The sequence below is a fragment of the Netta rufina genome, assembly GCF_964035555.1.
Source record: "Netta rufina genome assembly, chromosome: 5".
NCBI classification, from domain to species: Eukaryota; Metazoa; Chordata; class Aves; order Anseriformes; family Anatidae; genus Netta; species Netta rufina.
In genome coordinates, this window is record NC_140128.1 from 17,034,618 (window position 1) to 17,059,347 (window position 24,730).

At 37.9% G+C, this 24,730-nt stretch overlaps 1 protein-coding gene across 1 annotated transcript; it reads left to right on the forward strand.

Moving 5' to 3' along the window:
• Positions 1-2,151: 2,151 nt before the first annotated feature.
• On the forward strand, positions 2,152-23,884 carry FBXO3 (F-box protein 3). The gene is made up of 11 exons (XM_084288226.1): positions 2,152-2,282; positions 5,636-5,725; positions 8,060-8,223; positions 10,641-10,755; positions 14,917-15,121; positions 16,533-16,578; positions 18,820-18,904; positions 19,733-19,855; positions 20,307-20,422; positions 20,806-20,996; positions 22,787-23,884. The coding sequence occupies exons 1-11, from the start codon at positions 2,176-2,178 to the stop codon at positions 22,910-22,912; spliced, it is 1,368 nt and encodes a 455-aa protein (XP_084144352.1). The 5' UTR covers positions 2,152-2,175; the 3' UTR covers positions 22,913-23,884.
• Positions 23,885-24,730: the final 846 nt, after the last annotated feature.

Sequence of the window (24,730 nt, forward strand, 5' to 3'; positions counted from 1 at the left end):
TTTCTGATTCTTTCATACTGTATGATGTTTTACACTGCTCTGACAGGAAAATGTTATTTAATATTCTGGGTTGACATTCAAAATGTTAAGGAAAATTCAGACCATGACATAGCATTATACTAATAACAGAGGGATTTACAGCAAATGAGAAAGTTCAAGAAACAATCTGAGAACAAAAGAAATACAGAATGTACTTCTACAGTTTTATGGAACATCTAACATGGCTGTTTGAGGGACTATATCCTCCCCAAAATGCATATGTTACATTGAAATCGACTCACGTCAAGTTATATAGAATTATATCAAATCAAATAAAGCACAATAAGAACAGAGGAAGATGGATTCAGCTGTGGAAAAAGAAAAAATAAAATAAAAAAGAACATGAAAGAGTTCAAGTAGATTTTCAGAATTAAATTAGAAAGTGTTGCAGAGGAAAAGCGGTCTTTCCCCTCAGGGCAATGTTAGAAAATTAAACAGCAGATTTTCATTATTTGAAAAAAAAAAAAAAAAAAAAGTATCAATTGACAAACAATGCAAGCCTTAAAACTATAAAAGTGTTGGAGCACTAGAAGCACTACTAACCTAGGTTTGTATCTATGTTTTGGCAAAACCCGACAGAAATAAAGGATTATGTGGCCTCTCTTAGCTCTGCATTGTTAGATTTTCATGCTGGACCACAAAACCAAGACCAACAAACATAAATACAAGTAATAGCTTTTCAGTAACTTTTCAAGTGTAGTTCTACTATTTTGTTTCCTTCTCCATGGGGAAATTTGCAAGTATGCAAATTATAAAGGACAAAAATCTCCCAAACAGCTAGCAAAAATGCAGTCATATAACCACTAGCTTTTTCCTTTTAAGTTCTTATTTGAGTGATGTTGCAAGGACAGTCCACTCTGTCTCAATAACACAATACTGGTATCTGAAGAAAAAGAGGGGGGAAAAAAAGGATTATTAGTTTAAAAACATCCAGTAGAAACAATAAATGTACCTTCTTTACAATAAGCATATTTAACTTATTAAATGTGAGGGAAAGTGAGAGTAGTGAGACTAGTTTCTACTTTTTTTTGTGGCTATCACATATTGTTTGATTTTTTCCATATCAGTTGTGGTCTATTTAATATTTATCTACCTCAGAGGATGCTTGTGAAGCTTAATTCATCACTTGTGAAATTCTGTGGTATTCTTAGTTTTACAGGACCGTATCATCATAAATTTATTATGTTTGTGGCTCTACTACCTAGTAGTTTTGTTTGATGAGCAAACAGACTTTGCTTGTTGAGCTCAAAACGTATCACCTGCAACATCTTGGTTTTGACACGAGACATTTGACAAATGCTCTTTTGAAGCATGGTTGAAGGCCGTGGCTCTGTGGTCTGTGGCTCTGGGGACAGGCCCATGAGGACATAGCCAGTGGTTTGGGTCCCAGCACGAACAGACAGCACATTCCAGAAAATATGTTAGTCTCAAAGGGAGTAGGATGAAATGAAAATACACTTTCTCTGAAAATATTTTTCTTTTTAATAAAATGTGGAGGAAACTTAACAAAAATAATAGTGCGATACGGGTACAAGATTAAGATACAGGGTTTGGATACAGAGGTAAGAAGCAAAGTTTATCAAACTTGGCCAAACGTATATAGGTTAAGGTCAGGTTACTGCAGTTGTTAAATAGAAATTTGTGAGGCCTTGCTGTAAATTGGCTATCTGAGGCGGTCCATGTTAAAAGTGGTTTGGGAAGGGTCACTTCAACCATCCTGTTTGGGGTGCACCTGCAAACATCGTTGAATATTAAGAGTAAACCTTGTAGCGGGTACACCTCTAAGCTGCAATATGTGTTTTTTTTTAGTTGAAAGAGACTCATCTCGGGAAGTTTACTTTCTCGGTTATGTGTAACGGTGTTATGTTTCTAACTTCGGTCCCAGAGGATTGTGTGGAACCAGCGTATAAGGACCAAAGTATATCAAAGCAGGGTGTATGTGTCTCGTCAGCTGTGTTATAACACCAACCCTCGGCCCTGCCGCGCAGAGCACCCTCACAGCTCCTCTCCGCGGCCCGGAGCGGGGGAGCCCGGCGGAGCGGCCGGCAGGGGGCGCTGGGGGCCGCCCCCGCCTGACAACGGCGCGGCGCGACGGGCGGGGGCGGCCCCGGCGGCGCCGCTGGGACGTCTCGCAAGATGGCGGCGCCCCTGGACATGGAGCCGGCGGCCCTCAGCCTGGAGCTGCTGCCCACCGACCCGCTGCTGCTCATCCTCAGCTTCCTCGACTACCGCGACCTGATGAGGTGCGGGTACAAGGGGGGGAGGAAGGGGGGCTGGGGGAGGCGTTCCCCGGGCCGCGGGGCGAGCAGAGCCGAGGCCGGGCCGGCGGCGGCGGGGCCGGGGGGGAGCGGGGGAAACGGCCCGGGGAGGGCGGGCGGAGGCGGCTGCCGGCGGTTGCCCAACTTCTGGGTCCGTGCTGGGCTCCGCTCGCAAACGGGGTGAGGATGGGGCAGGGCTGGGGCAGGGCGCTCCCCAAGCGCTCGGCGCTGCCCCCATGGCAGCCGGTGTGCTCCGGGGACACCGCGCGGTGCGAGGCGTCCTGAGGAGCTGCGGGCGGAGAGGAGCGGTGCTGGGCCCTTTTTACGTCCTTTTTAAGGAAAAAGGGGATGTTCGCTTTTCCCACCCGCATGTCATGCCGCTTTTATTTGTCCCTAAGTTACCCATTAGAACCGGTAACTGAGTTGACGGAATTAGTGCTCCTCTGCCTATCTGCGGGCGGACAAAGGGCGGTCTTGTTGCCAGTCAGTGTTTTCGGAGAGCTGAAAGAGCTCTTGTTGGAATCTGAGGCAAAGCGGGCAAAATCAAACAGGAGGGCTCTTCAGGCAGCAAGAAACGTGAATGGAAGTTGCAGGCTGCTCTTGGATGGCCTGCTAGGTGGCTAAAGGGTTGTGAGTCAAACAGTGAAGATAACAATGTGTTGTTAGCTAAAACCTTACCAATAGCGTACGAGCAGTGGCAGTGATTGGAATCACGGTGTTTGTTTGGGGGAGGAGTGTGTATGAATCACACAGAATATTGTCAAAGTTGTTTCTCTTTTCCTAGATCTTAATTAGAAGGCTGAAGGCATCACAGACTTCTATTAGGATGTTAGTAAAAAAGGTTAAGCGTAGCAAAAGTAAAAATGTTAGCAACTGAGTAATGATGTATGGTCAGCATAGATGATTCAGTAGTAGTTGATAAAGGTAGCAAGGCTCAGTACCTATTTTTGTTATGTAGTTGAAATAAGGTGGATTTCCTTATGCAAGGACAATTAAATACTGGTTAGGTTTCTTAGCTCTAAAGGCAACACTGGCATTTCTGCATAACTGGCTGTTTGTGGTACTCAGAGCGTCAATTGAGGAAATCTTTAGTTGGTTACTGTTTGCTTTAGTGACATGTACGTGCTTTATCACAAACATTACAGTAGTTTCTCTGGTATTCCACAGGTTGGTTAGCCTGGTGGTGGTCCTTAAATAACGGAAAAGCTGACGTGAGACAAAATCTCTTTTTAATTAAGGAGAATTGATCAAACATGCAATTAAAGCCAGTTTGAAACCACATGTTCCTCTGATGCCACAGTAACTTCTTTCCTCTAAGCAGTTAGAGGCTTGGTTGATAAATGCCAGCATGGTAAATTTCAGATAGGGTTTTAACTTCAGGATACTCTCACTTACAAATAAACATTTGTTGTGTTGTGAATGAAGTTCTTACATGGCCAAATGTCAAGATTTTGTTGTTAATGAGCAGCCATGAAGCAACATGGTGGTTCTACTGGGGTTGCTATTAAATTTGAAGTGCAAACCATTAGCAGGTGTTATTTAAAGGCAAAGCCATTAAAATTTACAAATGCTGCAAGGAGAGGTGAGGTAACAGTAATCTTTCAAGAGATCTGTGTTCTGGTCAAGCTGACCAGTCAAGTAAGCGAGCTGTAATTCTGAGGGGGAAAAAAGTGCAAGACCATGCTGATGAAAGGTAATGAATAAAAAGATCCAAGGGCATTAACAATCTATTCAGTGTGTCTCCATCATAAAACTATTACGATGGTAGAAATGAATACACTGGTGTCTTTGTGTCATTGAGAGTGGAAGGGTAATGGCAGGGCATAGAAGAAGGAATAATCACTTTACATTGTTCAGGTTAGTTTTGAAATACTAATGTAGTTATACCCATTATAAGCTGTTTAAACTATTAGGGGGGAAAAAAGACTGAACTAGACAGATAAACATGAAAAATTCTGTAGTCTCAGCACAAGATGTTTTCTCCAGGCCTGGACTCTGGCTTACTTAGCTTATCAGAGACAAGATTTGGAGGTACCTTTATTTCAGTATGTAACTATGTCCATTTACGCTGTTGATCTTCCTAATTTAGCAATATCTGAGCTACACTGGAGGAAAAAAAAGGCAGTAACTGAAAGCTGAAGTTTGGTAACCTCGTTTGGGGTATTTAGATGTTAATCACAGTCATTAAAACACATATATTAATTGTTAGAACAAGCTACCAGAGGAAGTGGTGGTACTGCATCTGTATTTGTGGTATCTTTCTGCAAGATTCTTTGAAGTGTAACTGACAATTCAGCTCAAATAGAGAAGAAGGAGGAAAAGGTTTATTGTCTGGTGTTGAGGTTAGACTGAGTGAGACACTTATTTCTTTTAAATTGTATGGATCTTTGAATAATGTAATAATTCCCAGTATTACTGTTCTGCATGTGGCTGATGTTTTGTCACACTAATATACTGGAATACCTTGCTGTTAATAGCAGTTCTATGTTCCAGAAAGACTTTTAAATTGTAAAAAGTAAAAATGGGAATGGACTTGCATGTTTGATGGTACCTCTGTTACTGCTTTTAAAAAGCAAGTTACCAGGCATTGGGAATATGGGTTAGCTATTGCTATCTCCTTGCATCAAGCAAGGATCAGCTTAAATGATTCTGAAGGCAATGCCCAACTCACATCCTACAGTTTCTCTTGATACTGCTTCTGCAATAATGCTGGATAGTGCAGGATATGATTCTTTGAAATTCCTGGAGCAGCAGTGTTACTTGCAATGCAATAGTGGTAGGAGCTTATATGTGCTCTTCATAAGAGTCAACTTGCAGTTTTTTGTTTTCCATCATAAAGTTTATTTAAATAACTTAAAGTGGAAAATAACTTTGTAATACTTAAACTGTATAATTCTTAGGCTTATTGATTCAGCTTTCAGTAGTATGGCAACATTTTTGAAAAAGATCATGTAGAGACTAGAGACTTAGGTAAGGAAGCAATTTAAATCATAATAACTGGCCTACTGGAATATGTACCTCTGGTGGCATAGAGTCACACCCAAGTCTTTCAGATAATGTTTGTGATTGAAGAGATGTGCAGGGTGACCCGCTTTGCAAAATGACTTAATTGCTGACAATTCTTGAAGTTCTCAAAGTATGTAGTTAATTAGAAAAGTAGTTCACGACCTATACAGCTGTAATGGAGACTCTTAACCTTTATAAGAATAACTCTAAAGAGGACAGTTGACTAACTTTGACATTAATTTAATGAGAACACAAGTTACAATGTATTAGTATTTATCTCTGTTTATTTCACTGCTCTTTTGCAATCAAACTTAATGATTTTATATTTATAGTTGCTGCTATTTAAGTCGGAGATTAAATCAGCTCTCAAGCCATGATCCATTGTGGAAAAGACACTGCAAGAAATACTGGCTTATTTCAGAGTAAGTGTGATTGTATTAAGCCTTTTCTCTCTCTTTCTCTCTATAAAAATAAGACTTACGTTATTGTGCTATGTCCACATTTCAATCTAAGAGTTACTGGAAGTAATGTTATTTGCCATTTACCAGCTTCAAAATGACGAAAGGTTTGAGGTATCAGAAATGTTAATTTACTATAAAAGTTTCATGAATATAGGAGTGTCATGGAAGGTTATGGATTGTTAGCAAAGAGGTGCTCTGTTAATCACTAGGCTGAAGGAGAAGTTACAGTCTGACTATCAGACACCAAATATTCCATGGAGGAAGGTAATATTCTGAGTACTGTAATTATGGGGTACAGCTGGATGTCTGTGGCAATGGCTGCTTTGACTGGAACCACAGAATAGTTGAGTTGAAAGGTACTTTTTGGGGTCATCTAGTCCAACTCCCCTGCTCAAGAAGGGTCGCCTATGGCAGGCTGCTCAGGGTTGTGTCTAGTATGGTCTTGAAGATCTCCACAGATGGAGACTGTGGTCACTGTCTCACACCACTGTCATAGTGAAAGAGTGTTTCTTTGCGTTCAGTTGGAATTTCCTGGGTTTTAATTAGTGCTGATTGCCTATCCTCCTGTCAGTGCACGCTACCAAGAAGAACCTGGCTCCATCTTTGCTCCCTCCTATCAGGTATTTGTACGCATTGGTGAGGTGCCCCTGAGCCTTCTCTTCTCCAGGCAGTAGAATTCCAGCTCTCTTAAGCTCTCCTAATGTGAAAGATTGATCCAATCTCATAATTGTCTTTGAGGCTTTGTGCTGTATGTCCATGTCTCTCCTGTGTTACGGAGCTCAGAACTGGACATGGTACTCCAGACACAGCCTCACCAGTGCCATCCAGAAAGGAAGGATCACCTCCCTTGACCTGCTGGCAATGTTTTCCTATTGCAGTTAAGGATCTGTTGGCTGTTTTTGCTGCAAGGGTGCATTGCTGGCTCATCGTTAGCTTGCTGTCCACCAAGACCCCCAGGTCCTTCTTGACAAAACTGCCTCTAAGTCTGTTGGCACCCATTGTGTACTGGGTATACGGGGTTATTTCTCCCCAGATGCAGGACATCGGTGTTTGTAAACATACAGTGAATGTTCTAATTACATACAGCTTGTGAAGATGTAATGCAAAAAGATGTAGAAGTTTTGTCTTGAAATTCTCTGCATAAAAATCCTAAGTGATATTTTAATTAGAATCCAAACTAGAAAGGAAAATCTGGTAAGGGGGGTTGGGGAATGAAGATAAGGAAGTGGAAAGTTCAAAGTGAGTACCTGATACTAGAGAAGAGGAACATGGTTTGCGTATGTGGGGGAATTGAGGGGGCTAGGATTCCACTAAGCAGAACAGACTCTTGTGTTGGTTTCTGAGATGCTGGCCTCCCTTCAACCAAGAAAAGTGAGTAATCAAGGCTGAAGGAAACTTCTACAAATACCTGAGTGTATATATATATACTGAAACTTCTCTCATCTGCTGGGACATGATTCACTTTGGGTTTTTCCTCTTTTAACTCTTTGGTATTGTCATTAGTTTATATAACTTTCTAGATTATATTTAATGTCTTTTTTCTCCTCAACTCATCCTCAAGAAACAAGTTTTGTCTTTCTTTATTAGAGCTAAAGAAATGTTAAAGCTGGTGTGAAGACTTCTCAAATGTGAAATTATTGTTCAGGTGTATTGAGCTGTATTAAATCTCTTAGATTGAACATGCTTAGTGGAGTCTGAAGAGTTGGAATATGTCTTTACACAACAGTGCAAAAGCTGCTATGCTTTTGGAGGCAAGCATCCTTTGTCAGATACCAACACTTTATTGGCAGCTTATCTTCCAGCATTCTGCTGTTGTGCCTGTGAGGAGAATTCAATATGCAGTGATTCTTTAAGAAACTGACTTTCCAGATCAGTTTACCAAGTTCTCATTTAACTGTTTTGCTCCTTTTTCCTTCTTATTGGGAAAATAAAGGAGTTAATGACTAATGCAGTCATAAAAAATTAGATTTTCAAAGGCCTTCCCTGTAAATGTGTGAAATGTGATCTGATTTAGCTATTTTACCAGTTCTCTAAGACTTAATGACAGACAGCACTCTTCCTTTACGGAAATACTGTGTCTAAATTTTCCCTAGATACTACGTACCCAGATTCTTTCCTAATTCTACTCCAAGGTGCCAGAATAATTGAGTTGGTGGAGCTTCGTGTGACTGAGAAATGTTCTTGGCATAGTATTATGCACACCTTTTCTGTCAAATAACAAATTTTAACGTGCTGGTTTCAGAAGTCAAGATTTTTAGACTGGTGTTTAACCTTTCTTATTTCATGTCTACTTAGTGCAGAAAAAAGTCAGCGAAATCAGAGCTGGAAAGCTATCTTCATCAGCACCTACTCTGATCTAGGAAGATATATCCAGTATTATGCTACATTGAAAAAAGCCTGGGATGACCTAGAGAAGTACTTGGGACAGCGGTGTCCTCGGATGATTGGTTCTTTGAAAGGTATGGTATAAGATCTACTTCCTTTAGTAGATTGGCTAGTGCTGCATTGTTTGACATTTAGGTTTTATACTGTTTTTATCTTAGGCATGTGCATTGATTACTGGAGCCCTGGAAGTCAAGGAGACATGCTCTCCCTTCCCCTACAGTAAATAAATAGAGGGGGACACATGGATAGTACTTCCTCAGTTACTAGTGATTCATAGAGTCTCCAAAGATTTAAGAGAAGAAAACATATTTTTTTCTAGTGAACAAATGAAAATACTCCCACTGCTTTTGTCTATAGTTGCTGGGACTGTTTTTTATTTTTAATTTTTACTAGTCCCATTATTTCAAGGATCGGGGGCTTGTTGGTGTGATCTTTATTCATGAGATTTTTCTGAAGACATAATGAAAGCACATTCACATTGAAAACGGGCAGTTTTAAACTAAAGCCAAACAAAAAGGGAGAGTATTTCCTCTTACTTAGGTCTTCCTGTATTCCTCTAACAAAGGTAAATTAGCAGCTGAATAAGGATTTTTAGTTCTAAAATTACATATCCAGATTAAGTTTGTCTTAATTCTTGAAGTACTTCTGGTGTTCTGATTCATAAATTGTATACATTAAGACATAAAGGAAGTTTGGGCTTTTCTGGTATAAGGATAAATAGGTCTTGCATTTTCATCTTCAATCATCTGTGTGCAATTAAATCAAATGTCTTGGTCTAATAGTGTGGTCTGTGAAATTAAGAAAAAACTAGACTGTTTTATTTCCTATTTAAGTCTTGCACATTTCTTGGCTTGCTGGATTGTTACTTTTTTTCTAATTATTTATGAATAAGTGTGATTAGAATTTAATACATGCTGGGTTTTGTTCTGATTTTTTGGGATTACTTCTGAGTATCACTGAAGTAATACCATTTTAGGAAAAAGCCATAAGAGTTGTAGGTAGCCTGAAGTCTTGTGTTACACTGGCCATAGTATTTGATGAAGATGTCCACGCCTTGATTTCTGTAACTTGCATTCTGCTCCATTGAAAACAGCACTCAGGTATATGGAATCAGCAAATTGTCAGTCAAATGTTTTATTAATAAGATGGAAATTATCTGTGGTGGAGGTGTTGAAATGAACAGATCTTTCTATGGTTTTACTTTTAAAATCCTCCCAAGGTATTTGGTGCAGTGAAGCTTCTCTTTGTCTACCAAAAGACAAAAAAAAAAAAGTGAAACCTTGTATTGTGATGGAAGGTTTTAGCAGGAGCTCTTCTAAGACCCAAACCTTCATAATACCATTAGTACAGCACCTTGTTTCACTGGATAGTTAACTCATGTCTTATAAATTAAACTGATAATGAATACGAAAAATGTTTTTTAAAAAAATCACCCAGAAAACCTTGATTAGAGCAGACTGCACAGGGCATCCACTTGATGTTTGGTAGAAACGACGATGTAGAAATCCCTCTGAATTGTGTGTGGAGGTATAAGAATAGTTACTCCCCACCCCTTTCTGTTGATAATTGATATGAAAATCCCCTCAATTCACTCAACATATTTATAGCTTCAAATTCTAGATGAATTGTGGCTGTAGCCAATTTATTTTGTTGATGGTTTGATTGGAAATTGAAAGAAGCAACCCTTAGAATGGTGGAAGAGTCACATCAGTATTGCCTAAAAGTTGTAACTGGGACTCTGTCAGCTAATTACAACACTGTGGGGGAAGGTTCATTTCACTTCATAAATACTTCATGATTAAGTCAGGCCTGTTGAGATTTCACTGGATAGAGATTGGTGTGCTGTATTAAGTAATTAGTTAAAGTAATCAGCCTCCTTTCAGATGTGTGTAGTATTCATTGTATAACACCTGGCATACAGTAGTTACCAAATATTGGTGTCTATGTTCATTTGATCAAGGCATTTATAAATTCCATACTTTGTATTTGAAATAACTTGATTTTTAGTAATGTTTTCCATTTGCATGACTTCAATCAGTGGAAGAGTCTTGAGACCATGCTCATAGACAACTGCGTCCCTAAGTTAAACTGAATTTTCCTTGCTTTTGTATTTCTGTCAACTTGCTTTCTCTGAATTACAAGTGGCAAAATACTTTGAAATATATATTCCTGTATTTGTCCTCGTAATAACATAAAAAATCAGTAATGCTGGGGCTACTTCTCATTTGCCAAAGAGAATTTGAACATGCTGTTATGTCTGGAGAGTAGGTAGTTTCTCCTTATTGCTAGCTATGCAGCTCTAATAAAATGTCATGAAATAAAATTTTAAAGAAAAAGGTCTTAACTAGTGTTCATCTTTGTAAGCAACAGCATATAGACACTGTGGGCAGAGTAGTGAAGCAGCATTAAATTTGAGTGTTTCTTAGGAACAGCCCTTCTTTATTTCCCTCTCCAAAACTGCTCATAATACTCTGTTTCTTTTTGTACACAGAGAGTGTGCGGGAGGAAGATCTGGATGCTGTGGAAGCGCAGATAGGCTGCAAACTCCCTGACGACTACCGATGTTCATTTCGTATTCACAATGGACAGAAGCTAGTTGTTCCCGGGTAAGGAACATAAACTACATATCAAGTCATTAATTCCTGTTGTATTTATTGGATAGTCTGTTTATTAAAAATCTGCTGATCAGGACAGATGAAACATTAATTGTATCGTATCTGAGTGACACGTGTCGAATTGGTTATCTTCTACTCTCAGCAGTAACTGAAAATGTGGTTAGATTACTAATTGATCTAATTATATAGATATATAATTTATATAAAAATATATTATATAGATATATTATAGAAGATATATATTATATATCTTCAGTCTAACAGTTAGAAATTTTAGTTAACATACCACTAAGTTTTGCTTCATGTTATCTACGTAAATTAGCCTCTTGACACTGCAGGCTTCATGATTTAATAACTTTTTTCTTTCAAATGCTTAGGGAATAACTTTCAAATCAGTTGGTCATCAGTAGAATCACAATGTCAGTTTTGCGTATTAAGTTTTCTAAGCAGAAGATTTTATAATTTCAAGTGGTATCAGCAATTAAAAACTCATTTTACATCAAGTTTAGAAGGCAAATGACCAGATGTGGATTTGCATCTTCCAACTAGAAAAAGATTTAGTAGCTCAGCATTTGACGAAGTGCCACAAGTGTTAGCAAAAGATGGAAAACTAGGGCAAATCATTGCAGAGTCTGTAGTGAGCAGTGCTTTCATGTCGCTATACCGAAACCTTCACAGGTAGAGCAGACACAGCTTTCTCTAATTCTAGTATTGTAAGCGTGGAAGGAATATGGGAAATGGCTTTATGCAACCATAAGGATGACTTATAGTTCTTTCTGTTCTAGGAGAGACTTTTTTTTTTTTTTTTTTTTTTAGAGGAGGGGTAGGTGCTCTAGTTCTGTAGGCTTTAAATGAGATAGCTCTTCCCATTTTGGAAGTGCTTCCTTCTGTTGCCTGGTAGAGTAAAAAGTGGTAGTTACTAACAGCAATCATATCATTGATCAGTGGATGACTTCCTAATAATTTTTATCAACCTTAATAGGATTCATAAAGCTTACAGTGTCGGTTTATGCAAAATACGGTTATTGCACTTAATCAGCTTGGAAGTGATCAACATGCAGCTCTGCAGCTTGTGTATAGCTTTGCACCTCTTCCTACTGCTTTTTCACTCCCACTCTGCAATGAGTAACATGCCTGTGGAAGGGCTGTAGCAGGGGACGCACACCTTTGGGCATGCCTTTTGGCCTGAATAACTGCCAGTGGGCTGTGATCTATTGCTGTGCCCTCAAATGCAGAGCACAAGCCTACACCCAGGTTGACAAACCTCTCTGGTGGAGCCAGTTGGTTCTGATACATGACCCAGAGCAAGAAAGGCTGCCACACTACAAGTGGAAGGCCTGGTGTAACCTTTGGGACAGGCTTACTAGTCAGCCCTGTAGTTCTGTGCTTTGTTGTGGCAGGTAAATACTGCAAAGTTCAGCTCTAGGTAGTTGAAGTCTGCAGAGAGTTGATGGGATGGGCATGTTAGGCCAAAAATGGAGAACACTGGGACTAGATGTGGCTGCATCTTGCATGTTGTCACTGTTAGGTACTTCATGTATCTGTGCTTAGATTTTAGCAAGAATACATACGGAAAAATGAGAGAAATGGAACCTGTTGCCCAAGGTAGGAGCGACTTAGATCATGCTGACGTGTGTCAGCTTGTGCTTTGAGTCACTGCTTTCATAACGCCAGTAAAAGTATAGCGTCTGCAAGCGTTTGCATCTGCAAACATCAGTTAAAGGCAACTTAGAAGGGAGTATGGGTGGGGAGGTGTAAACTATAGGTTTGTGTGTTTGGTTGGGGAAGAGAAAGTTATGGCTCTCAGCCTCTCTGGGGGAAGGGAGAAAAATTCATATATCGTTTATAAAGACAAGGAAGCTCAGCTACTCTTGCATGTACCTTTATGGATTACTTTTTAGTCCACACTATGCTATTGGGTGACGTTACTGAAAGACAATTTATTGGAGGACTGATCAGTCTTACTCTAACCCTAGGAGAATTTCCTTAATTGATCTGTCAAGAATACTCTGCTCTGAAGTGGCCCAGTCTAGTTTGAATTGTACAATCAGTTAGATCTCTTTGAGTTCTAGTTACTTGGATCTAGCAGCAACCCTAAGGAGAAGCTAAAGTCTCTGGAGTTTGGGATGGATGCTGGCTGTTTTGTTTGTTTCTGGTTCTAGGAGCTTTCATGTGCTAATTCCAATGCAATTCCTGTACTATCATTGACTTTGCGTTAGAATTCAAACTTCCTCATGATTTTGACAAATATCTTGCATCAATGCACCATAGGCAAAATATTTTATCTTTCAGAGCTTTGAGAGAATGTCAGTCAAATCTGCCAAAAAAAGGATGAGAAAGCTGTTGCAAAATCTGTTGTACTCCTACAATTGCAAAAAACATGAACTCTATTACTGCAGGCCTTTTTCCAGATACATAGTGTACATATAACACGTTAGTGTGTAAACTTTTTCATGTGTCCTGCTGGTTCATAAGAAGAATATTTCATGGACTTCTTTTGATGTCCTTCCAAATGTTTCAAAGTCCCATGTTGGTTATATAAAACATGTTTATGAGTAATATATTTGTTGTTCTAACTACTGCTTTCATTAATCTCATGCCATTAGCCTGTTTGAAATGTATTAAATTGTTGTATTTTGCTTTTAAGATCGATCTGTAAAGTAACCTGAATTAAGGAGGTATTAAAGTGCAATTCTTAGTGAAGTATCGTTAGATGCTCATCTCATAGTTAGTTGATACTTAGCATATGTATATGATGGGACATAGAGTCTTCAGAAACTTTTATGTTGACCTGGTTAGACATCTCTTCTAGAAAGGCCTCCAAAAAAGATAAAAATGTCTTTTCAAACAAAAAGTCTGGTTTTAATAAAATAAAAACAATAAAATGTGACTTCTTAAATACAGAAGTCAAAAAGTTAGTAAGATGGACTGAAATTAAAGGATTTTTACAGAACTCCTGTCTACTTATTTCAAGTTTTATTTTAATTTGTTCACTTTGATTTTTTACTCTGCAAAGTTTTCGCTGAAGGCTGAGACCTTGTCAAAACCCAGGCTACATCTGAAGTCTGAGTCTTTCTTGTCATTCACAAAAACTTCTTTGCAGCGTGTTTTTCTTTGGCTTTGACAAATGTAGTCTTCTCTTCCTCTTGCTAAGCATGCTGCTGCAGTGTGTGCCCTTGTAAGTGAATACTTAAATCATGTTACCCCATTCTTCTGTTCTCTGCCCCTGTTAGATTGAATGTAGGTTGCTTGTTTTTTATTTTTGCCCTAGCATTTATCTCACCTGTCACTCATATCAGTGTTAACTTCAGTTTCTGATACTCACTTTCATTCCTGATGTGATACACTTTTCAGATTAGTACAACTTTTTTTTCCAATTGTGTGTATTCTATTCATAAGCAGGGAGGCTCCTATGGTCTTCAGAGTTGCTTTCTTATTGTCAAAAACAACAACCAAAAATCTCATCTTTTATAGTGATGTTTACAAAAAGCAAGAGGGAAAAATTAGAAGGACACTTGATAGTCTTGTCATGTCATGCTGATGAATATTGTCTCATTCTTTCCTTGTACAGCTTTGCTTGTATCTGTCTGCCTAAGTTTTTATACTGAGATTTTAATTTCTCTGATACAGTAGCTGTTTTCTTTCTTTGCTTCTCAACATTTTCTCCAAAGTATAAAGCACCTAGGTCACTTGTGGTTTTGATGAATGATTTACTATAGCAGGTTGTTATTCTAATTGAAAAAAATCATGGATGTTTTGTGGAAGTTAATTTCAATGCTATCAAAACTTGAGATACAGGCTGCATTGTCTGTTGTTACATTATGCTACTATAGAAAACTGTGTCAGCTGTTAACAGAAAGCCTGCACCTTTTTTGAAGTAATTGCAGACACGAGAATCTCCAACAGTTTAAAAGGGTGCTTTGGGATGCACAGAATGTACCAGGAAATATTTGAGAGCTACCAAGCCTTCCTTTATGAAGGCTGGTGCTGTGAACTAAAACGTGGCTCTGCTCTTGAGTATTATAGTTGGACTTCATCTAGCTCTAACATGCATCCAGAGCATTGATAGAATTAATACTTAGAAAAGATTTCTGAAGCTGTCGCTGCATTCTGAGTAGTATCATCTGTTTATCTTTTTTTATTTGTTTCAAGTTTGATGGGAAGTATGGCGCTGTCAAACCACTACCGCTCTGAAGACTTGTTGGATATCGACACAGCTGCTGGAGGTTTTCAACAGAGGCTAGGTCTGAAACAATGCCTTCCGCTTACGTTTTGCATTCACACTGGCCTGAGCCAGTACATGGCCCTGGAGAGTGTGGAAGGACGAAACAAATACGAGATCTTCTATCAATGTCCAGTAAGGAGGATATGTTTATACTTCTGAATGTACTTTTCAAATAGTTGATGGTACCCCATTGAATGTTATCTGATACCCAAAATACTTTACATAGTATAAGGTCAATATTAAGACAGCATGCTGGTTTCCATTGTTTGTCCTTGAGTTGCCATCAGGTTTCACCAAAGTATACAAGTGGAGTGCTTATTAGATGAAAGAAATTTACATGAAGTAGTTAATGCTATAGCAGTTTCCATAGGTTTATGATAGTGGATGGCATTCATCTTTTCATCTTTATTGGAAGATATTACTTAAATTTGTTTATAGCTATGGCAGGTATATAATCTTGTTCCTTTAAGGAATAAAAGCTTTTCTTTGGGAGATATTCATCTGTACGAATTTCTTCACCCAGATATGATAAATGTGAATTTACTGAAGGGTATCCTCAAAAAAAAAGCAGGGGAAGTGAAGAGTGTTTCTTCTATTTATATATAATAAAAAGAAGTTGGTGGGCTGGGAGGATATCTTCTTCCTGCTATGTGCTTTCTAGCTGTTTATTTTCAAAGCATGTAGCACTTGGATTTCCAGGAAATGTCGTGATAAGGGATCACGTGGAGGATTGTTAAGCTCTTCTTTTGTATTATGTATTATGTATTATTAATTAAACGTTTTGGATAATGCTCTGAAACTTGAAGTGCTATGTAAATTTTGGGTTATCTCTGAACAGTCTTGCTTGTTTCAAGGGGGTATGTGGTAGTAAAGGATATGGAATTGTTGAGTCTGGAGAAGAGAAGGCTCAGGAGAATCTTATCAATGAGTATAAATACTGGATAGCAGGGCATAAGGAAGTCAGAGCTAGACTTTTCTCTGTGATGCCTGCCCAATTACAGAAGAAGAGACAGTAAGCACAAATTGAAACAGAAGAAACCTGATCTGAACATAGGGAAAGAGCTTTTTACTCTGAGTGTGGCTGAATACTGGAACAGGTTACTTACAGAGGTTGCATGGTCTCTCTCTTGGAGACAGAGCCCATGGTCCTGGGTAACCTGCCCTAGCTGATCCTGTCTTGAGTGGGGGGTTTGGACTGATCATCTCCAAAGGTCCTCTCCAAGCTCAACTTTACTGTTTCTGTTCTAAGTCAATATATTTTGATTTGTTGTGTTTCTTAAGCAATGCATTAAATCTAATTAACCTTAATGGAATGTTCAAGCTGTACATTTAATTATCAGCTGAGTACTCACAGGGACAGGAATTTGTGTTTTACATTATACGTTTGAATATCTGGCTGGGAATATAATGGTGTATTAAGAAGCCAGATTATTGGTTTCGTGAATGTAGGGAAAGCATTCCATGTGTTACGTTTCAGATGTTGAATTTTAACCTTTGAAGTCTAATGCTTTATTTCTAATAAATCCATAACTTTCCCTTTTAGGACCAAATGGCTCGCAATCCGTCTGCTATTGATATGTTCATTACAGGTAACACTTCAGAATAAAGAGTTCTGCAGAATGTTTTAATTGTGTGTAGAAAATATACATCAGTGTTTGACAGATCAAATCAAACTGTACAGTGCAGTTGACTTGTACAGAGGAAGTGCTCTAAATTTTCTGTGCTACTTACAAGACACTAACCTGATTTAAAACATCAGTGATTATTTGAAATGAGATGGAAGTTTTCTTTAATGAAGTTTGTCCTTCCTCGTGCCTTGTATACGGATTACTCAGTGTATTAACCTGTCTAACAAGATGAGCAAATGCTTTAAATTAGCCATCATTGGAATGATGTAAGTAAATACGCATCCAAATAGGCAGGCTTTTTTCCAGTAGTTTTTGCTACCATGTTGGAAGTTCAAAATATTGTGTCCCTTAATGAAATCTTATTAATTATAACCATAGCTACAGAAGAAAGCCTTTCTGAATTTTGATTTGGCTAATTTTCTGTGTAATTTGGTTATGTAGTAGTCCACTGAGATCATGTCTGATATGTACATTAGCTGAAATGATTCTTTGTTTTCATTCCCTGAAATCTGGTAACCGTGACTGTGCTCTCCCACTGAGTCAGAAGAATTAATTTAGACAGGTGTGTTCTAACTGGTGCCAAAATTCATGTTAGCATTGTATATTTCTTCAGATATATGTACTAATAGTAACAGTGGGAAACTACATTAGACAATGCTATACTATTGCTTGTTTAGGTTGGAGGTAGGTAAACTCTTAGCCACTCTAATTTTAGGAAACCTTTCTATGTACTCATAGATTTTGTGAACTGGTTTCAATGTGCAGTAAAAAGTTTGTCATCTGTTTTATGAAGGTCATATTTTGGAGTGCACTATGTTCTTTAGGATAGTCGGAGGGAAGTTACAGCAAAAGCTCAAGACTAATAGCTGTTTACTTGTGTCTTTTCACCTGAGGATGATGTAATGCTTTAAAGCTACTCTGGTGTATTTGTATTGTTACCTCGAGCTTGCCGCTTTTATGGCGTTGCCTCAATGGTGAGGTGATCCAACATCGTACCTAAACGTATAGCACTTGGCTGAAAGGGTTTATCTTGGCATATTGCAGGGTGGAGGGGAAGCTTCATATACAGCATTTATCTAGGTTTTTTTTTGAACATTGCAGAGTAAATTGGTCCATTTTCTCCATTCAGAGTTGCTTTATACAAGGTTTGCATTTGTGGATTAGTGGTAGAAAGGAGGATAATAAGCTTGGAATTGCTTAGACTTCCAAAAGGTTAAAGGACAGTACACGTAGCTCTTGCACAAAGGAAGAAGTGGTAAGTACATGTAATCTAACAGGAGTGATAATACTTGATAACATGTCAGTGGAGGCTAGGATAATGGTTTCACAGTATTTCAGTTAGCTTCAAGATTTTTTTTGAGTGATATTGACAAATATTTGAAGAACTCTGTGTACTTCTCTGTTGAACTCTATCACAATGCTTAGAAAATCTGTAGCTGAGAAATTGTTTTCCAGGAAGGCAGTATTGCTTGTATGAAACTCCGCTCTTTAAGAGTTAAATGTGACAGCTTGACTGTCTGCTTAGAAATCAAGCTGTTCCTAAATAATGGCTGTAGGTGTACAAAAAGCTTTTTCAGACAATGGCTTTATGGTTAAGAAAATTCTAGCTTCTTTTGAATGACGTACAGCCTTATTTCTTCTGGGTTTGTAGGAGGAGTGCAGAGCATCTCGCTGTCTATGCCTCATCCCTGTTCTTAAGGAGAGGAAAACTCTGCAATTTGTTAGCAAGTTTCTTAAAGTATTCATATGGAAACTTGGTGTATATATATATCTATCAAAATTAAGTAAGTCCATCAGCAGGCTTGTGTGCTCCTTGTAGGTAGACTAGCTGGAAATAGCTACACAAAAAGAATAGGCTGCTGTACTAGTCATCTTTCCAAATCATAGCAGAACAGTCTTGATAAGGAAAACATGATGACAGGCACCAGCATTTGAAGGCTGTGATTATAATGTGATATACTTAGCGAAGAGCTTCTTTGATTGCTTTGGCATTTCTGGAATATGTAATCTTCATTGTAGGTTGCTTTCTACAAATGATCTTTGTTGATTGAATGAGCTGGGATATTAACTGTCATCTAAAAGTCTGAGAATATATCGTAGAAGTATTCAAAGTTTTAAAGTGTTTGCTTTGAATATTTATCATAATGTACTCAGTGGTAAACTTGTCTGTCCTTACGAACACTTCTCTTCTTTGACACCTAGGTACATCTTACTTGGAATGGTTTACATCCTACGTAAACAAGGTTGTAACTGGTGGTTATCCTATCATCAGAGATCAGATTTTCAGGTATTGTGACCGGGATTTATAACTTCACTGCAGTGTGTTGATGGCTTGTTTAGAATGTGGACTTCTTTTGCAGTAGTTCTGCGTTTGTGATACCAAAAGCTAATGGTGGAGAAGAGGAAGTGCATGAGATGTTTCAGATAGAACTTTAAAACAGAATGCTTAAAAGCTTTTTTTGAACATCACAAGCTTCAGAGATTATAACTTTGTGTTATCAGAACTGGAATCTTGTGATACAGTTGATCTGAAGCATAGCTAGTACCATATCATTTATTCTGTCTGCTATGCGTGCACTGCAGCTGCAGGGCTGTTCTTAGCTATTAAAAAATCAGTTGTTCCAGTGAACTGGTCTCTAAAGTAACACAGTGCAGAATCAGTACATAAACAGGATTTGTTCTGGTGTTTGAATATTCACCCATGTATAATTTCTTCTAAATATAAGAACCTTATTTCTGTGGAACTGGGGTGTTCCAGAACACAAGCTCCTCATCTGAAAATTTCTTTGCTGTAGGAGTTGTTAGGTTTTTGGTTTTTAAATAGCATAAGGATGCATCCTTGTTAAACAAGTGGGTTTTCACTGACTTCAGATCCAATTATACCGCTAGCTTAATACAAGCATTAATGCAGTTACACAGAGCTGTAGCTGTATGAGTTTGGGAAGAATATATACTAAAGATTCTGCATGCATCCTTTGTTTAACTGCCAAATTATGAATTACTTCTAAGTCTAGCCCCACAGTGCTCTTATTAGTGATTAACTAATCACTTTACATCTTCAGTTTTCTGTACTGAATGTTCAGAGCTATTTTTAGGTTTGTTTTTCTTTTTGTAGGTATGTCCATGATAAAGAATGTGTTGCTACCACAGGAGATATTACTGTTTCTGTGTCCACGTCTTTTCTACCTGAACTCAGTTCTGTACATCCACCGCACTATTTCTTCACATACAGAATCAGGTGAGAATAACTGCATGACCCTTAAAACACAGGGGAGACTTGTGTAGTGTTAAGATCATCAACTGTTGCAAATTTATGCACAGAATTCATAAAGTTACTAAAATGAATGGGAAGTATCTGAATGTGCACAGCATTGCAGTACTTTCTAATAGAAAAGATCACTAAAATATTACCTGGCCAGGTACATAAAGTATCTGTCAAGTTGGTAATTGGCAAAGTACAGTAATGGGTGAGGGGAAGAATTTCTAAGTAATTCCTGCCCTTTAGAAAGGGCTAAATAACTACAGTGAATAGACAGGTATATCTTGGTGATTGATTCAGTATACTTCACTGCAGTGTGTTGTGTTTTTTTTCCCCAGTCTATTTTGAGACAGAGCCCAAGACTACCAAGCTTTTCTTGATATGTATGAAAGTAGTTATGTAACCATTAAGTATGCTATTTGGCTTCTAGAATTGAAATGTCCAAAGATGCTCTTCCTGAGAAGGCTTGTCAGCTGGACAGTCGATACTGGAGAATAACAAATGCCAAAGGTGATGTAGAAGAGGTTCAGGGTCCTGGAGTAGTTGGTAAGTAAAAGGTTGCTTTTATGAATCTGTTTAGCATACATGTTATGAAAGTTCCACTATTAGTTATTCCTTATGATGAGAAGGTGGCAGTTGTGTGGTTTGTATAAACAGAATTTCATTGCTTGAAATGAAGACATATGTATGTATCTGTTTTGTCTTGAAGTTGTTTTACAAGGGGAGTTTGAAAAGCCTGCTAGTTAAATTTTCTCCGAACAGTTCTTTTTAGTACTAGTTACTAAGAATAATTTATGTCCACAGGAATCTAAAATCATCTGTCTGAATGTTATAGAGCTCAGCAAACTGCTAAATTGTGGTTAACTTTAGTGCTAAATTATGGTTATACTTTAGTCCTTACTTATTGTGATCTGGTATTTTACCAACAGGGGAGTTTCCAATAATCAGTCCAGGGAGAGTCTATGAATATACCAGCTGTACCACTTTTTCCACGACATCTGGATATATGGAGGGGTATTACACCTTCCACTGCCTCTACTACAAGGACAAATTCTTTAATGTTACAATTCCCAGATTTCATATGGTGTGCCCAACATTCAAGGTGTCTACAGCACGAATGGTAAGTAGATATGCATTTGTGCTTATCCTGGATTTTGTGTCTCACCTTCTGTTTTCATTGATCACTTGGATTGATTTTAATAGGGGAGTGCAGCTGTGTGTTGAAACGAGTTTCAGTTACTTTCTTGAAAATGGGCTCTTTCAGGTTTGCTTCAACAAAAACTAAAAGAATCACTACATATGAGACTTCAGCAACTTCCCACTATATAAATTCTTTTCAGCTTCTGGAATATTGATTGATTTTTAAAAAAAAAAAAAAAACAACAAAAAAAAAAAACACACACTAACACTTGTATTGCAAAACTCACAGTACTGAACAGTATTTGGATTGGTAATTCCATATAAAACATACCACAGTTAAGCCTACATCAGTCTGGAAACCATAGCAGTATTTTGAGGCAGTTTCTACGTCAGTAAAGCCATATATCCTTGTTGCTTTGGCATGTAATAGTACCAATTTAATTCAAGACCCTAGGTCCTAGCTTTCACAAGAAGTCCTGACTGGCTATGGGTGTTCCTTCTTGGGTCCTCACCTCTGTCTGGTATCAAGGTCAAACTGTGTCTTATCAGGTGAGATCTGTTGCCCTGTAGGCTCTTAACAGGGGTAGAACTTGACCATTCTGTTGTCCTGTGTCTAAGCTCCAGCGCTCCCCAGAATGCACAGAAATATGTATGTATGGTTATGTCTGTTCAGGGTGTATTTCAGAGGTATATCTGATTATGCAGACTGCAGCAATGTTGAGGTTTGTTTGTTTATTTTGTTTTAAGGAGCTACTTTATTTCTTAATTTGTACCTCAAAGCATGGCATTGAGTTAGCTGTTCAGATTTCTTAGTTCTTTTAAATATTCCTTCTTGGTATCACCACACTACAGTATGTTTTAGCCATAACTGTTGATTCACTTTCTTCAACAACAAATGTTTAAGTTAATAACAATTCTAAAAAGGTGTTGGTCCTCTTATGCTCACTAGTTCACACTGAAGTGCATTTCATTAAGTCACTTAATGAAATCAATAAGATACTTAGCTTACTGTTACTGTAATGTAATTGTAGGTGATCTTTAACTTTTCTGTTTGTTTTGGCACATTTAGAGAAGATTGCTTTATTTTATCACTAGCATAGCTCTTATTTAGTGTCTAATTCAGATAGAACTTAAAAGACTTTGTGCAAGCACTGAGTCTTTCTTAGGAGTAAGCATCTATCTTTACACTTTTTCCTGTTTTTCCAAGGGATTTGAGAAACTTGATAGTAGCTGTAACAGTAAATGCCAGCAGAGGTCGTGCTTATAATGGAAAATGTCATATTTAACTGAAGCTTACATCTGTGAGTTGTAACCTCTTCCAGTCAGCTGACTGTGAAAATCATTTGCTTTTATATCTTTTGCTGTACCTCTAGTTTTAAAAGGTAGTAACGACCCTCTTTTTAAAAAACAAACAAACAAAATAAAAACTACCTGTACTAAAAGACTAGATAAGCTGCCAAGGAAATTGGTACAACTAGGGTGCTGAATTGTGGTACCTTGTGGCATTGTATACATAGCCTTAATTATTCCATGTATAAAACTAGTGGCTATTTATTGAGTTAATGGTCAAGTACTTAGGCAAAATTTATCTTTATTGCTAATTATTATTGTAAGCTTAGGGAACTGGTGTTAAGACATGGGGTATGGTATCTACCTCCGGTAACTGATGCAGTAATATAGGCTTTCAATTTTTCTAGGGAATTGTTAGTGCTTCTTTATAAGTAGCTGGAATACAAAATTTTGATTAAATATGTGTATGTTTTGTATTAGGAAACAAATCATAATGAATATGCAGTGGATGAAGATGAAGATTCCACAGACACTGATGAATATGAAGATCGACGTAGAGTGTTGGACATTCCTGCACCTTCTGGACGCTGCCCACATCATACCTGATGGGATTTTGTTTGCTTCAAAACTGTTTTCAGAAGCTCTTTGAACTCTTGGGACTAGTGCATAAGAATATGTCTGACTATTGTAAATGAACTTTCTGTTGCACATCAGGGCAACTAGCATGAATGTTGGTGCCAGCTCTAATATTCATCAGAATATAATTTTTTTTTTTTTTTTTCCCTGGCTTGGAAGTGGGGGGGGAAAGGAGGGAGGGAGAGGAAGAGAAAGATGTTTAGGTTTTGTTGACTTTTTTCCAAAGTGCAGAACAGCTTGATAGTCTGAGGTAATCATATCTTACAGTTTTAAACTATTGCGTATTTATGATCATATTACAAATGCGGTGTGGGGAATTGTTTTTATACAAACATTTAAAATTAGCAATAGACAAGATGGCAAAAAAAGGTGTGTACTATTGTCCTTTCTCATGAGTTTCTACTGTTGATAATTTCTGCTAAGAATGAAATTTGCAGGTTGGTCAATGTATCCCACTTGGGTTAGATCAGGTGCTCTTATGCTCTTTTTATTAACATACAAGTACCAGAAAATTCTGGTTATCAGATACATACATTTGGAATGAAACTGGCCTTATTTTTGGACAATCTGTCTTTCAGCTTAATTTTATGCTAAGTGACTCTGATTGAATAATGCCTTTTTGGAATGTAGTGTACATGCATAATCTGTCACTCGATAACAAAGAAATTTCTCAATGACTACAAAATATGAATTTGTAAATATGTTTTGAGTTTTTCTTTATATGATGTTTGCTGTTCAGACTTTGTCATAGGTGACAGCTTATGTTGAAGTATCATGTCTCCCTAAATCCTCTATGGGTTTTTGCAACTATGCATGAATCCAAAAGAAAAAAAGAGCCTGACAGAACACTAGATGACTAGAAACTTTATATTTAAAGAAGTATCTGTTTGCTTTATCACTTTTATTTTGTTTCCACTGTCATTAATAAACAACTTAACTGCCTCCTTTGCTCTAAAGTACAACATGGGACTGATTCTGCTGAGACTTGAGCAAAAATTATGACTAGTTTTCCTGTAGTCAGTTCTTCTTTCTGACATCCAGAATCAGTAGCTCCAATGATGGGATACCAGCATATTGTTCCAAGTGATTTTTTTTTTCTATTACTGATTAGCTAACTGTTACATGAACTCTAGATTTTTACAAGCCCTAGTATTGGATTCTCAATGTGCACATCTTTCTCTTGTGTCATACAACATCTGGATCTTCTGCAGCAGGATAAGGTAGAAAAACAAAAATTGAATGTGACTCCTGCGGTTGTTTAGGTAAAGCATCTAGAGAAGTAAAACAGAATTGTGTTACCCCCCACAGAGGTCTGAGTAACAGTGTGAATTACTAGACTAGTTTTAAAATGATTTTGAAGACTCCTGAATACTAATTATGAGGGGAAAATGTGATGGTTTCAACTAAAAACTTATCATTGGTTAAAAGGATCAATGAAAAAGGGTTTATAAACCCCTATTTAGCAGAACTAGAACTTATTCCAGTGCAATAGGTTTGTTTTGTGTGTTTTAAGGACTATTAACTGTCATGCCTTGCTGTAGTATGCAACAGGGATCTGTATGTTCTAGTAGTGGTATCAGCCAAAGGTCATTAGGACCTGTAGAAACACGTCCAACTCTTAACAATATTACTCAAGGAGTGGTTTTTCCCTTCAGTCATTAAAGAGGATAATGTAATTATTGCCTACTGTTGAGTAAGACAAGATACAGGACCATACTATTCTGCTAACTTGTAAGCAGTCATCTTGAGGTTTTGTGAGCTGTGATCCAAGCACAGCTGGTAGTCACT